Source organism: Argentina anserina, chromosome 3, assembly GCF_933775445.1.
Source record: "Argentina anserina chromosome 3, drPotAnse1.1, whole genome shotgun sequence".
Classification (NCBI taxonomy): Eukaryota; Viridiplantae; Streptophyta; class Magnoliopsida; order Rosales; family Rosaceae; genus Argentina; species Argentina anserina.
In genome coordinates this window covers 13,191,548-13,207,158 of record NC_065874.1, presented here as the reverse complement: position 1 = coordinate 13,207,158, position 15,611 = coordinate 13,191,548, and the positions used below count along the sequence as shown (strand labels likewise).

Here is a 15,611-nt window from a genome sequence, read left to right as displayed (position 1 = left end):
CTAATGTGTTAAAGAAATTTCATTTTGACGTCATGAATTAATTATTTGCTAGATCAGCATTTAAATGAGAACGCTGGTCTTTCAGGATTTAATCATTTTGGTATTGGGGATTGGAACTTCACTATGCCACAGGTCCAAACGAGACATAATGGCGGTGAAGTAACTCTATTAAAGGTAAGGTATGAGATGACCTTAGCTTAGTGGTATTTTAACGAATTTCTTTTTCGTAACAAGCACCTTCCAACTGGTAAAGAAATGGTTGAGAACCAAATTTTCTTTTCAAGTACAAGTGGTGTTAGTGTTGGAGACTTAGAGGTTCTTTTCCCTCTATGCAATCGATTGTTTATTGTTGGATAAGGCGAAGTTGACTGAAGTGTTCAACAAGGGATAAATTTTACGATAAAGAGTAATCAATTATATTGCTGCTTGCAGAGAAGTATTTTGGCCGAATGCGTTGGCCATGAGAGTCATGATAAAAGTAAAAAAACAACTGTTAGAGTGGTAGTGCGGCAACAATCTTGGATTAGTCTGGAGGAGATGGTGGACCCAATATCAGGATTCAGTTGTTGAATTGTTTACTGAATTTATTGTATTACGACTGTGGGAAAAATCAATACTATAGATGAAGCCACTGGGGCGTTGTGTGGGACCATGTGTCATACATTTGAGGTATGCATGAACCAAGGGGTATAGTATATCTCAGTTGTGGTTGTGTTTATTTTGCACTGTAATTCCACCTAATTTTCATGTTCCACTATCGGGAGATAAATATTTTCTTTACCTGTCCTGCGACTTGAAGCAGGTAGCTGTAACTTCTTTTCTGACGGTAAGCTTTGGTGAAGGTGGTAGGATGCGTGATGCATCTCTCTTGTGGTGGTGGTAGAATTTTCTACAGCCTTTTGCGTATATTAGTCGATTCTCTGGTGAACTGTTTGAGAGTAATTCTTAATCCAAGGTGGTGTTCTGTGGTGGTTGTGAACTCAATGAGTTAAGATTTCTTTATCGTGTTGCCGATACAAATATGGTACTTGAGTGGGTATCATGCACGACAACTTTTTATGGTTATAATAAGATGATCATGAAAGGGGATTATTTTGTTGATTGGAAGGAATGGTAGGTTCGTTATTCTAACGATGATTTGTGGTGAAGTCATGAAGGTATTGTCGTGATAAAACACGTTTATTTGAAAACCACTATGTGTGATGTAAGTAGTAGGCATGTGTTAATCATTGATTTGACTCATGTTAGATGTTGAGAGTTTTGACCATGCTTAGTGGTAGGAGCTAACTCATGACGTGAGGATAGTCTGTCAAATCGCAAGAGAGTGGTGAACTAGACAAAAGAGGGCGTTGACGCCTCCATGCTGAAAACATCATTATGTTTCGGGAGGATGATTATATTTTGAGTAGCTCACATGCGACTATTATTGTTAGGACATGTGACAGATTGTCTGATGGAGGAAGTTTGATGTAACGGAAGATAGGTTGAGAGCTTGTATGCTGGATTTTAAGGTAGCTGTGAAATCATTTGAGATTGATTGAGTTCGCCTACAACGACAGTTACCATTCCAGCATCGGCATGGTACCCTATGAGGCACTTAAGGTAGACCATGTCGATCACCTGTCTGTTGAGCCAAAGTTGGGTGTAGTGAGATTTGACAAGAAAGAAAAGTTGGCCGAGGTATGTTGGGCCTTTGAGATTCTCGAGAAGGTGGGAAAACTAGCCTTGCCTACTAGCATGTCGGACGTTCACAATGTCTTCTACATTTCCATGTTGAGGAAGTATGATCCTGATGTGTCGCATATGTGATCGATCATAACACCATTGAGGTGAAGGAAAATACCACTTTTGTTTTGAGCCGGTTTGTATTTTGAATAGATCCACAAAGAAGCTTTGGAGGAAGGAAGTGGAGCTAGTCAAGGTATTGTAGAGCCATCATGATGAAGGTGATGCATCATGGAAGCCAGGGTAGGATATGAAGACGAGATACTCACAGTTGTTTATTGAGTGAACTTGAATTTCGGGACGAAATTCATTTTAAGGGGGGTAGAATGTAATAACCCGAATTTTTAGAAACTAAATGTCGAGTATTTTCAAAGTGTTAAACTTGTGAAATTAATTCAAGACGACAATTGGAGGTTTGCGACATTTCAAAACAAAAACGGAAACGTTCTCGGATCGTTTAATTAGAAAACGTAACGTTACCGCAATGTATAGATCGACTTTTATTCCGTCGCTCGGTTGCAAAAACTTCCTTCACGAAAGTCATAGAGCTCATCGACACGAATTCGTGGACATGTCATGCGTTCGAATCGGACGTCGGATGCAAAAGTTATTAACGTCGGAAGTTCGTTTCCGATTTTGGAAATAGTATAAAAGGAAGGAGAGGAGATTAAAAATCAGAAAATCAGATTTTTTCTAAAAATCAGATCGGGGTACTGTTCATCCGAGCTCGGGTACTGTTCACCCGACCCAAAAACCTTCTCCGGCCGATTTCTCCACCATCCGACGTCGCCTCGTGTCGTGCCACCTATCAAACTGACGGGCTCGACGAGCTCCATCTTTTGGGCTACGCCTTGCACTCCGGCGACAACCACACACGGTGTAGCAATCGCGGAAGTTACTGCTGTGGCGGTGCCGCCTCCTCCGGCCACCATGGCTCAAGATTCTTGGGGGGTTTTGCTTGTCTCAGTCCCAGCAACATTCCCACAAAAGGAATCGAGCCAAATCGAAGTGTAAGTACCCGAATCAAAATTTCAATTTCTAGGGTTTGTGAATAGTGCCGATTTCATGTTCTTCGTTGTTTGGACTGTTTAGACTCGGATTTAGACCTTGGTATCAACTAGGAAGTTGTTGGAAATGTTGTTTAGGTTGTGGTGGTGAAATTTGGTGATGATTGGTGGCGGTCGGTGAACAGTAACGCCGAATGAATAGTGACTGTGAATAGTAACTCCGCATGAATAGTGATATGTAACAATAACTGTGAACAGTGTTTTGGTAAAACAGTAATTGTGAACGGTGTTTTGGTAAAACAGTACCTGTGAACAGTGGTTTAGTAAAAACAGTGATTAGTAAACATGAACAGTGTTCCGTGAACAATGTTTTATGAACAACATTTAGCTGTGCTGAACTCGTCACCTGATATTTTAAGTATCATTTTCTAAGCATTTATCGTGCTATTAGGTGACTGACGAAACGAGTGAGGAAATTACTTTCAGGGTCGTGGAAGTTGCACGCAGGAAAGAAGGTGAGTAAAATCTCACTTATTTACGAATCTACCCTTACGGTGATTCAAGATTTTGCAAGAGTTTTTAAGATTGAATTACGACACGTATACAATATAGTGGATTACATATATATCGTATAAATGGTAATAAGTACATATATATATATAGTTTGCTATATTATATACTGTTATGAATTCATTGGAATTGGTCATTTCGAATGACGAGAATTAAATATTGAGCATGTGATTTGATTTTCGTACAATATGAGATGTGATTATTGTACGTGGTTTTAACATGAGTTTGTTAAAATGTTTTGTCTTCGGACGAGTTTTTGTCTTCGGACGTGTTTATGAAATATGACATGTATATGATATAATGGATTATATATATATTGTATAAATGGTAAATATGTACATATATATATATAGTTTGCTATATAATATACTGTTATGACTTTATCGTGATTTATGTCATTTCGATGACGAGATTTAAATATCGAGCATGTGATTTTGGTTTGTACAATATGATGTGAGATTATTGTACGTGATTTTAACATTGAGATTGTTAAAATGTTGATTTGTCTTCAGACATGATTTTTGGTACAATATGATGTGAGATTATTGTACGTGATTTTAACATTGAGATTGTTAAAATGTTGATTTGTCTTCGGACATGATTTTTGGTACAATATGATGTGAGATTATTGTACGTGATTTTAACATTGAGATTGTTAAAATGTTGATTTGTCTTCGGACATGATTTTTAGTACAATATGATGTGAGATTATTATACGTGATTTTAACATTGAGATTGTTAAAATGTTGATTTGTCTTCGGACGTGATTTGGTACAATATGATGTGAGATTATTGTACGTGTTTGGCAAGTCGGAACCTAGCCTTTGGCCGGGCGAAAGTTACGATACAGTTAGAGCTCTAGTCTGTCTGCCTTAGTACTGCATGTGAGGTAACGGGTGGTTATCTGCTCATGGGTACTCAGATTGTTTGGATGTTGGATAGCGGGTGGCTATCCAATATCAGCGGTGTATTACGAGAGGGGTAACAGATGTGTACCAGCGTTCTTGGTACCCGTATTATAAATGCATTTGGGTAACCAGAAGGGTTACTTAATTTCTCATGAGCGCTTCTTTTCATATTTCTTTGGGACAACCAGATGAGCCGTCCATTAACTCATGAGTGCATTTATATTTGTTTGATTTGTGGATTTTCATATATATATTAATATGCGAGTTATATTTTCATTTACTCATACGAGCTGTAAAGCTTACCGGGTTTGTGTTTACAATCCCGGTGCACCAATTCGATGGTGTAGTGGATAACTCCACAGGTGTGGATTAGCGGGAATTGACGGACCGCTCAGAGGACTTGAAGTTATTTATCTCCAGCTTGTGTGAGGATTTTGTGTGACTATCTTGTGAGTTTGTTGTGAGGATTACGCAATTCCATTTGTTATAATATTGAATTATAATTTGGGTTGTAATAATCGGTTTAACTGAGTTGTATTTTGAACTCAGAGATGATCCGCTGTGGCATTTTAAATGATTTCGATTCGTTGAAATTGTTTGGTGTTTAACGACTTTGAAATTTTGAGTTTTTAAGCTCGAAATTTTGGGGTCGTTACATAATCACTTCATAATGTTATAATTTTTTTATAAACCTAATATAAAATGTTATAATACATTAGTGGACATTTCGGCGATTGACAACTACAGTTTGAAATATAGTTGATCGATACAGTAGATGTGATCGGTATATATTTAGGAAACCCGTAAAAAATTCGTCCGTTCTGGATATTGTTTCACCGTCCGTACCTATGGTTAAAAAAAATATTTTGACATATTGAAATTCTCATTAACCGGGGCTTTGCCAAATGAGTTTTCTTGGTGTGACCGCACACAATCAGTGACAAAAATTAAATGATTTCAGATATGCAAACAACTTTCGATGTTCGCATTTTGGTAATGGGTCTTCCCTTATGACATATAAGTGTTGTTTTCGGTTTACCAGAAATTCCGACTATTAAACGAGGTCCGAATTGGATGAAATTTTTACAGGATCACTAAATATATATACCGATCATATCCACTAGTGTCAATCGATCCCGAGAAGTTTCTTTCATATAGTTGCTTCATAATGCGATAGTTTTATTTTAAATCTAATAAAATATGTATATATAATATTTTATTATTTGGCGGGCTTTTACGGGCCGGGACTTGCGGGCTTTTGGCGGGCCGGGCCTTATGGGTCTTACGGGCTTTGGGCGGGCAGGGCCCATGGGCCGGGCCCGGTTTCACACCTCTAATTTACGCCCGGCCCTCTGTCACGACCCGGACTGCTCCGCCGTAACATGATATTGTCCGCTTTGGGCATAGCCCTCCCGGTTTTATTTTTGGGAGCTCAGAAGCACATTCCCAGTGGGTCACCCATCATGGGATTGCCCTGGGCCAAGCATGCTTAACTTCAGAGTTCTCCTCTCATCCGAAGCCGTTGAGCCCCCAAAAGGCATCGCATTAGATAGAGGTGGGCATGTACATATAAGGCGCATCACCCCCTCTCTGTTGGCCGATGTGGGATATGACAATCCACCACCCTTGGGTGTCCGACGCCCTCGTCGGCACACTCGCACCACACGGCAGAGTGGCTCTGATACCAAATGTCACGACCCGGACCGCTCAGCCGTAACACGATATTGTCCGGTTTGGGCATAGCCCTCACGGTTTTGTTTTTGGGAGCTCAGAAGCACCTACCCAGTGGGTCACCCATCCTGAGATTGCCCTGGGCCAAGCATGCTTAACTTCGGAGTTCTTCTCTACTCCGAAGCCGTTGAGCCCCCAAAAGGCCTCGCATTAGATAGAGGTGAGCATGTACATATAAGGCGCATCACCCCCTCTCCGTTGGCCGATGTGGGATATTACATTATGTCTTCGGACGTGTTTGGCATGTCGGAACCTAGTCTTTAACCGGACGAAAGTTACGATACAATTAGAGCTCTAGTCTGTCTGCCGGAATACTGCATGTGAGGTAACAGATGGATTATCGGCTCATGAGTACTCATATATTTTTTTGGATGTTGGGTAGCAGGAGTTTGATATGCGAGTTAACTCATGAGTGCATTTATATTTCTTGATTTGTGGATTTTCGTATATATTGATATGCGAGTTATATTTTTATTTTACTCATACGAGCTGTAAAGCTTACCGGGTTTGTGTTTACAATCCCGGTGCACCTATTCGATAGTGTATGGGATAATTCCGCAGGTGTCGATTAGTGGGAATCGAATGACAACTCTGAAGACTTGAAGTCGTTCATTTTTCAGCTTGTGGTGAGGATTTATTGTGGATTTGTGTGAGAATTTGTGAGGATTATTACATTTCTATTTTACGAAATGTTGAATTATAAATTTGGTTTGTAATAATTGGTTGTCTGAGTCGTATTGTAAACTCAGTAATGATCCACTGCAACATTAAAACGATTTCGATTTATTGAGATTTGTTTTAGCGTTTTTCATGATTTCGAAATTTGAGTTTTTATGCTTGAAATTTCGGGGTCGTGACAACATATGTTACTTATGTCTTGTTGGATGATGATCAGACAACTACTTGTGCCACTGAACAGAACAAGAACTCAATGCTAGTGAGATTCAATGCTCTTGAGTGATCAGTTATGGGAGTTTCTCTGTTGCAGACTATTGGAGGAGAACATGCAGCCAGCTTGGAGGAGAACATGCAGCAACATGCCTGCTAATCATCACAGAGATCATCTGCTATATATATGACAATTCCCTACAAGCTTTACGGACAAGAGAAATCAGTTATAAACATGTAAGTGTAGATAGATGTTTATAAGTTTGTAGTCATTGAAAGTTTATAGCTCTCAAGTTCTTATTCATTTAAGTTCTTTTTGATTCCATATTTGTTTACAGACCCATACTTGTACCATATTGCTACCTATCGTCTCTTTGAACTACTGGGCTAAAGAATCCCAACTCGAAGATTCCATCAGCAGAAACAAAGGTGCTCCCTCCATCTTTGAGTGATACTCTTGGACTAATGGTAATTGGTTCTTCACTGTCTTGTATACTGGTAGTGGAGGTGCTTAGGATGGATATGAGAAATGCTGAGACAACAAAACGCATTGGAAAAATTTCCATTTGAACTTAGCTTTGAAGAACATGAAAATTTTTAGGGAAGTTCTTTGGAGCTTTAAAGTTACTGTTATTAGTAGGAAAAATAGAAGGCTGGAACTTACAGCAGGTAAGAAAGTGATAGGCTTTTAAGTAGGAACGGGGCAAAAATAGTGATTTAAGTACGGTCATTGCAATTTTGTGTTTTGTACCTCTAAATTAAATTTTTGAAGATCGATGTGCCCTGAGAGGCCGCCCAGAGAATTGAAAGAAACTTCTCAGGCCATTAAATGACCTGCATAAGCAGGTAAAAATAAAACACTAAACCTTAAATACCGCTAGCTTAATTTGAGAAATTAATATGAGTAATTATATTTCTTTCACACATCTAATACAGGCTAAAAGCACGGACGCGAGTATTCGTGTTCGACACGATTAGATACGGAACACAATATTTTCAAAAAAAATGTGAACACGGACACGTAATAGACACGTTAAATAAAAAATATTTTTAATATATATATATATATATATATATATATATTTATTAAGAAAATTAAACTTGAAACATATTATATTCTTTTTTTAATAATTGAGCAAATTAGTAGGTTATATATTATTATGTATTATTAAATAGAGAGAGAGAGAGAGAGAGAACGGAGAGCCGCAAGGCGAGGGGGAGAAGATTTGATACAAGTCAAGTGGCATGGAACTGTGGAAGCGAGTTCCAAAGAGACAGCTAATCAAAGTCATTATCTTCCTCTTTGACGCTTGCCTCATATGTAGGCTGAGACTATTTTTCTCTCTTTAAAACCAGACCACTGTTAAACAGCGACAAGCGTGGCCCGTGGACCAACTGTACTGATATTGTCCCAACTTAGCCACCTCACAGGTGTTGGGTTTTAATCACAAAAGACCTCGGTACAATTGGTTATTATCCACCCACTTATAAGCTTTATTTTTTTTGTCACTTCTTAGATGTGGGATCTCTCCTCTCCAACACTCCCTCTCACGTGCAACCTAATTTTTTAGGTCTGCACGAAACAGATTAACATCCCACATACCAAGGTCCAGTAACCAACGACACTTGGTGACCATCCAATCGAGAACTGTCTGATGGCATGATAATGGCACCCATCTTGGGCCAATGACAAAGTGGCACCCAACTCGGGCCCACGACAGATTGGAGGAGCGACTGGAGAGTGACCCGCTCTGATACCATGTTAAACAGCGACAAGCGTGGCCCGTGGACCAACTGTACCGATATTGTCCAAACTTAGCCGCCTCACAGATGTTGGGTTTTAATCACAAAAGGCATCGGTACAATTGGTTATTATCCACCCACGTATAAGCTTTATTTTCTTTGTCACTTCTTAGATGTGAGATCTCTCCTCTCCAACAACCACCACTTCAACCTTCTCTCCTCGCGCTAGCCATCGTTCGACCGGCTTAGGCCATCAGACCACCACGAAATTCTCGTTGTGCTTCTTATTGTAAAACCCGGCAAGAAATTCTCACATTCAAGATGACTCCCAAACAAATCGAAGATGGAGGCAGCTTATGTGATTAATGGATCTCAACGACACCATCAAGCTCAGGCGAGTTCTTCCCTCATCCATTGCTTAGCTCACCCCCCTTCCATTGTACCTAGTTTGATTTTTCCTTCAAATTTCTCAGATTTCCTCATCCCTTAGCTCAACCCCTTTTCATTGTCCATTTGTCCCTAGTTTGTTTCACCATTCAAGTTTCTCAGATTTGGAACTTCGTTATCTTCAATCATACCCATTATCCTAGTTTATTAATCCTATTTTCAAAAATCAGATTGTTTTCCAAACAATAGAAATCAAAGAAACAGAGAAGAAGGAAGTTGGGAAAAGTGATTGGATGTGTCCGAAAACTAATACGTGCGTGTCCAATTCTTATCCAAATAAAATATGCGTGTTTGAATGTATTTCGGCGTATCCGAGCATATCCGTGTCCGACACGCAATACGCTGAAGTTTGGTCGTGTATGTGCTTCTTAGAATACATGCGATTTGATTGAAACTTGGCTGTAAAGAAATGTTTTTGGTGAATCTAAAACCGTTAATGTATGGAGGAGAAATTAATATATATACCTAGTACATAGTTCACGTGGCGTAACTCCTTAATGTTATTGGTTCATTTTTAATGGGTTTGTTTCTGATTGGTTACTCATATTTAAAAAATCTTTTACCATTTTCAGCGCGTGGATATTTACCACACTATGAAGTGATATGATTAACTGGATACACCACATAACATTGCCACATACCAGTATGGTCCATGCTTACATGACACTCGGTGTGTTTTCTAGTCTTAAGTTCTTCTCAGATTTAATTGTTTTAGTACTATCTGGTTCTTTTCTTAGAGTGTCAAGTTGTTTTCTTGGAGCAATTCTCGATTATCTTTGTGTGATTGAATTGAAGGTCTGTGCTCTTAGTTACTAGTTGGTTTTTCTGGTCTCGTCTTTGCGGGATTTGTAATTGGGCTTGCCTCTTGATTAATGAATGAAAGTTCGTTATTAAAAAAAAAAACATTTCTATGTCAATCGAATTATTAATACTGGAATCCAACAATGAAACCTTGAGGATTTGTAAGGCTTTAATCCGAATCTAAAGACCAAATGTCTAAACCTTGACGCCCAAATGGGATCCAACAATGAATGATTCAAGTAACCTAACTGTATTTTGTTTTTAATGGTAACCCAACTGTATTTAATCATTCAGAGATTGGAAATGAATCCTCCACTATTGATTTCTCAATCCCTCAGTTTACACCCCACCACGAAAAGAACATTGCTTTGGCTTTAGGTGGTGATCACGGTTGATGCATAGAGGGTTGGTATGTTCAGCTTTATTTCCTTCCTGTCTTGTCCTCTATGTTGAGCTGACTTGTATTTCAAGACATGTTTTGTTTAGTTTCCTGGTCAACTTTGGATTGTATCCATCCTGGCAGTTACCATTGAATCGGTCTGGGCTAAACCATCATTACAGAACGAGTCTTGTTGAAGAAGCTAGCTAACAACAAAAGATCCAGTAATAGTCTTTCTTATAGTATGAGTGTTTTTGTCAAATGATATTGAATTCGGAATAGTTCTCTGCTGTTACTTGTAGACATTTCCTGTTTCCAGTCATCCTGTGCTGTATCTTAAGATGGTATCGGACATCTAACTTTTGGTAAAGTTATGGTTTCATAATATCAAAAGAAATTAATTCTCTTGCTACTGCTGAATCAAACTGAACAATGTCGTAAATAAGAGTTTCGCTAGGTAGGCACATTTGCAGTAGATAACTGAGTCTGATATTCGAGGGTCTAACTAATATGATCTTAAGTTCTAACCAAGGCATAGTCAACTTATGAAATAGAAGACTTGTTAATATGACAAATACATCAGCTTGTTAAGCCAATTCAAACTTCAACGGGTTGGTCGTACGATTAGTTAAAATTTCGGAAGTTACATTCATACTTCATAGATTTACATGCACTTGAAGGAATTAATTTACTTCTGCAGCCTGTGGATCTCATATCTTGCTTTTGCCAAATAAATTAATCTTCTATTTAAAATTCTCTATCGAAATTAACTTGAATAAAATGCGTCTTTCTTTTCGTTTTGTTAGTTTCTGCACGTCTCCATTCTTTATGTACTCTGCACCATTGCACACTGTTAATGCTAAGTGACTAATAGATGGGAAGACCATAGTTTCAGCCAGTAGCAGTTTCTGAGATAGAGTTGCACGTATTCAGCCAAGTTTTGAAGTTTTCTGACCAGAGACTTTGAATTCCTGCCTTTAAAATGATTCTAACACCAGAATTTGGTATGCCAATTCATATAAATAGGCAACAACCCTGGTTCATTCAGTTTGGACACAGATAATTTAATTGTGAGCGATCACAGTGACCTGGAGACCAGAACAAGTCATACTGAGAACCCTTCATGTGTGTTACAGATAAAAATAGTTAGAAATTAAAATTTCTCTGTCTAACTTTTAGACAATTCTTGCCTTCATGAGATTTGCATAAGACTGGTCTTCTTTTTGTTTTCAATTTCCTTTCAGATTCATCTCTAGCTCGTTACAGCAGAATTAAATTGAACTCCATGGCTATGTAGGCACAAAAGCAATTTAAGCCTTTAGCAACTATGGCACTATAAATTATAGAAACATGGCAGTATAAAGTCAACCATTGATTGATTGATGGTTTCTAGTTTAAACCTTGTCAGTTGTAATTTCATAACCCTAAAATGTCCATGTCCATAGTCAACTTTCAAAATGGACCAATACAATTATCAGTATATCACATTGATCATGTCTAGACTTGTTAATAGAAAATGATAGACGAAAATTCTTTAACCAATTCAAACTTCAATGAGATCTCTTTCTGGCTGACATGTTTAGTAAAATATTGCGGAAGTCATAATGCACTGCACAAAGGACTTGAGGTAATCCCTCTGCATCTCATTTCCTGCTTTTCAAAATCTATCAATGCATTTGGTTGTTTGATCTATGAAGCACACTTACATGCAGGAGATCAATGGAAGCTTGGATCATACATCTCTTTATTTTCTGTTTGTTACCAATCCTTACATTTTCTGCTCCATCAGACACTTTAAGTGCTACTGAGTCTCTTAAAGATGGCGAGACCATTGTTTCAGTCGGTGGAAGCTTTGAGCTAGGATTTTTTAGCCCTGGAAATTCCAGTAATTGGTACTTGGGAATATGGTACAAGAAGATATCTGCTGGAACTGTGGTGTGGGTTGCCAACAGTGATACCCCATTTAATGGTTCAGCTGGAGTTTTGAAGTTTTCTGTCCAGAAAACTCTTGTCCTTGTAGATGAAGCTAACACCACAATTTGGTCTGCGAATTCAGCTAAATCAGCAACCGCTCCAGTTGCACAGCTTTTGGACACAGGTAATTTAGTTCTGAGAGATTATAATGACCCGGAAACTTTCTTGTGGCAGAGTTTTGATTATCCATGCAATACAATTTTACCTGGCATGAAATATGGAGTGAACCTGGTAACGGGCCTGAACCGATTCCTAACATCATGGAAGAGTGATCAGGATCCTTCTCCAGGGATTTATACGAATAAGCTTGATACAACTGGGATACCACAATTTTTGCTTAAGAAAGGTTCTGCAGTGCAGTTTAGATCCGGACTTTGGAATGGTCTCAGGTTTACTGGAATGCCTAATCTGAAACCAAATCCTATATACACCTACGGATTTGTATTCAATGAGGAGGAAATATATTACCATTACCAACTCATTAACAGTACAATTTCAACAAGGTTAACATTAAGCCCCAGTGGAAACCTTCAGCGTTTTACATGGATTGATAGAATTCAGGATTGGAGCCTTTACTTGACAGCACAAATAGATGACTGTGACAGATATGCAGTGTGTGGTGCATATGGTAGCTGCAACATTAACAACTCCCCTTCTTGTGGATGCTTGGAAGGTTTTACGCCAAAGTCCCCCCTAGACTGGGAAATGGCAGATTGGTCACATGGCTGTGTACGAAAGACTCCACTGGATTGTGGGGATGGAGAGGGTTTTATGAAATATTCTGGCATTAAATTGCCAGATACACAACATTCCTTGTATGACAAGACAATGAACCTCAAAGAATGTGAGCAGGTTTGCTTGAAGAACTGCAATTGCACAGCTTATGCTAGTTTGGATATTAGAGGAGAAGGAAGTGGGTGCATACTCTGGCTTGGGGAACTGATTGATACTCGAGAATTCTCTGATGCTGGGCAGGACATATACATAAGGATGGCTGCCTCTGAGCTAGGTAAGGGTATACTGACTTTCTAATTGCAGAAAATTAGACTTCTAGAAAACATAAATACATATGTGTGGCAATTCTAATATATACTTGAACTGGTAGTGACATACAGAAGCTTGAAGGGAAATACAAAAGTTAAGATCATAATTCTATCTGTATTAGCTGTTGGGATAACGCTTATAGGCCTATGCATGATACTACATGTTTACAAGAGGAAAATGAAGAAGAAGAAGAAACAGAAGCTGACTAAGAGATTAGGTATGTCTATCTGTACTATACTGACAGTCTGACACCAAATTTGATCACAGCGGATACATTCATGATCTCTAATTCGTCGATAATCCATTCTAATTGTAGCAAATATGTTGCATACTCGACAGCATGACCACAATGAAGAATCCCAAGATGGAAATCTAGAGCTACCATTATTTAGTTTTAGTACAATAGCAGATGCCACCAACAACTTTTCTGCTGCTAACAAGCTTGGAAAGGGTGGTTTTGGCCCAGTTTATAAGGTAATTTTTTTTAGTAATTGTGAGGAACTCCTCACCAATGGGTGGTGTCATCAAATATGAAATGTTATGTTTACGAATTTCAAAAGACGCAATTGGCATTTCACTGTCTGCAGTAAGAATGATGACACAAGTAGCAATAATATATAATTTATGCTTCCAATAGCAGCACAGAGCTATATGTGTTCAGTAGTTATTATTAATGTTAGATCATTTTCTGTAGATAAAGATGAATCCTCTTTTGTCTTGGCAGGTTTTTAGTCTACTGTTGGTTGATTTTAGAATGAATATTGTGAATAATAACATTAATAACATCCTACAGGGAAAACTTTCAGAGGGGCAAGAAATAGGGGTCAAAAGGCTTTCAAAATGTACAAGACAGGGAATCAAAGAGTTCAAGAATGAAGTATTATGCATTTCCAAACTTCAGCACCGCAACCTTGTGAAGCTTCTAGGATGTTGCATTGAAGGCCAAGAGAGGTTGTTGATATATGAATACATGCCCAACAAGAGCTTAGACTTCTTCATATTTGGTTTGGCATTTTCCCCTCCCTTTTCTGTTTGGCTCTAACTGACTTATTGCTAAATCATTAATCAGTAATTAGTATTATTCCAAAATACCCCATTAGATTTTCTAATTATCCTTTCAAACTTGGGCAGATGAACAACAAAGTATAATTCTGGATTGGCCTAAGCGCTTCCACATTATCAGTGGGATAGCTAGAGGCTTACTTTACCTTCATCAAGATTCCAGACTGAGGATAATCCACCGTGATCTAAAAGCTAGCAATGTTTTACTAGACTATGAACTGAATCCGAAAATCTCAGATTTTGGCATTGCTAGAAGTTTTGGAGGAGATGAAAGTGAAGCAAATACAAGGAGAGTGGTTGGAACATAGTAAGGACCATCAATACATGTTGTAAGTCATTGTTTTGCCACCGTTACATATGACAATGATTTATTACTATGGTTTGCAGTGGTTACATGTCTCCAGAATATGCAATTGATGGTGTCTTCTCGGTGAAATCTGATGTCTTCAGCTTTGGTGTTTTGGTACTTGAGATAGTGAGTGGAAAGAAAAACAGAGGGTTTTCTCACCCTGACCACAACCTTAACCTTCTTGGACATGTAAGTGTTTCACCACAAGTGTACTCTATCCTCATTAGCTAACTGTACTAAATGCAGAACTCAATATCTTGAAACAGGCATGGAGGCTCTTCAAAGAAGGCAAGCCATTTGAACTGATGCATACATCTATGAAGAACAATAACACCAGCAATATGTCAGAGGTATTACGATCAGTCCATGTGGCTCTATTATGTGTGCAACAGAGTCCAGAAGACAGGCCTAATATGTCAACCGTGGTCCTGATGCTAAGTAGCGATGATATTACGCTGCCACGGCCAAAACAACCAGGCTTCTTCACGGAAAGGCATATTTTATGTATGGCTTCCTCTTCAAGTCAGCATGAGATTTCTTCATCCAACAGACTATCCTTTTCACTAGAGGCCCGATAGAGTTCAATTTTACTTGAGACTTACGGAGAATATATTAAGCTAGCTGATGGTGATCGATGATGATGAAATCCACATTCCTTTCTTCGTCAGCTAGAACAACTTGTGTTACATTATATGACACACCAACTATCTTTACAAAGGATTGAGATTGTATGCTGAAAACGCTCTGCTCATCAATGTTTTAAAAAACGAAGGCCTACCTCAAGGCGTTTTCTTAAGAGCCTTAAGTCTTAAAACTTGAAGTGCATAAGACGTAAGCCTTATGTTATAAAAAATTAGTAGTTAAATGTGTAAATATATAATTATACACATACAAAAAGAACAAATATACATAAGAACTTACCAAGTTATTGCATTTAGATATAATGAAATTTATAATCCAAACGTTTTAGATAGTTTTCATCA

The 15,611-nt window shown here is 38.4% G+C and overlaps 1 protein-coding gene across 1 annotated transcript; it reads left to right on the top strand.

Moving 5' to 3' along the window:
- The first annotated feature begins 11,887 nt into the window (after positions 1–11,887).
- Positions 11,888–15,405, top strand: LOC126789311 (G-type lectin S-receptor-like serine/threonine-protein kinase At4g27290). The gene is made up of 7 exons (XM_050515441.1): positions 11,888–13,182; positions 13,279–13,434; positions 13,534–13,691; positions 14,011–14,221; positions 14,349–14,586; positions 14,667–14,817; positions 14,895–15,405. The coding sequence occupies exons 1-7, from the start codon at positions 11,919–11,921 to the stop codon at positions 15,204–15,206; spliced, it is 2,490 nt and encodes an 829-aa protein (XP_050371398.1). The 5' UTR covers positions 11,888–11,918; the 3' UTR covers positions 15,207–15,405.
- Positions 15,406–15,611: the final 206 nt, after the last annotated feature.

Bases quoted from the DNA above. Each gene is read 5' to 3' on its own strand.
- LOC126789311 (XM_050515441.1), top strand. From the start codon at position 11,919: ATGGAAGCTTGGATCATACATCTCTTTATTTTCTGTTTGTTACCAATC. The intron at 14,587-14,666 runs GTAAGGACCATC...TATGGTTTGCAG, and splicing joins AGGAGAGTGGTTGGAACATA to TGGTTACATGTCTCCAGAAT. The intron at 14,818-14,894 runs GTAAGTGTTTCA...ATCTTGAAACAG, and splicing joins ACCTTAACCTTCTTGGACAT to GCATGGAGGCTCTTCAAAGA.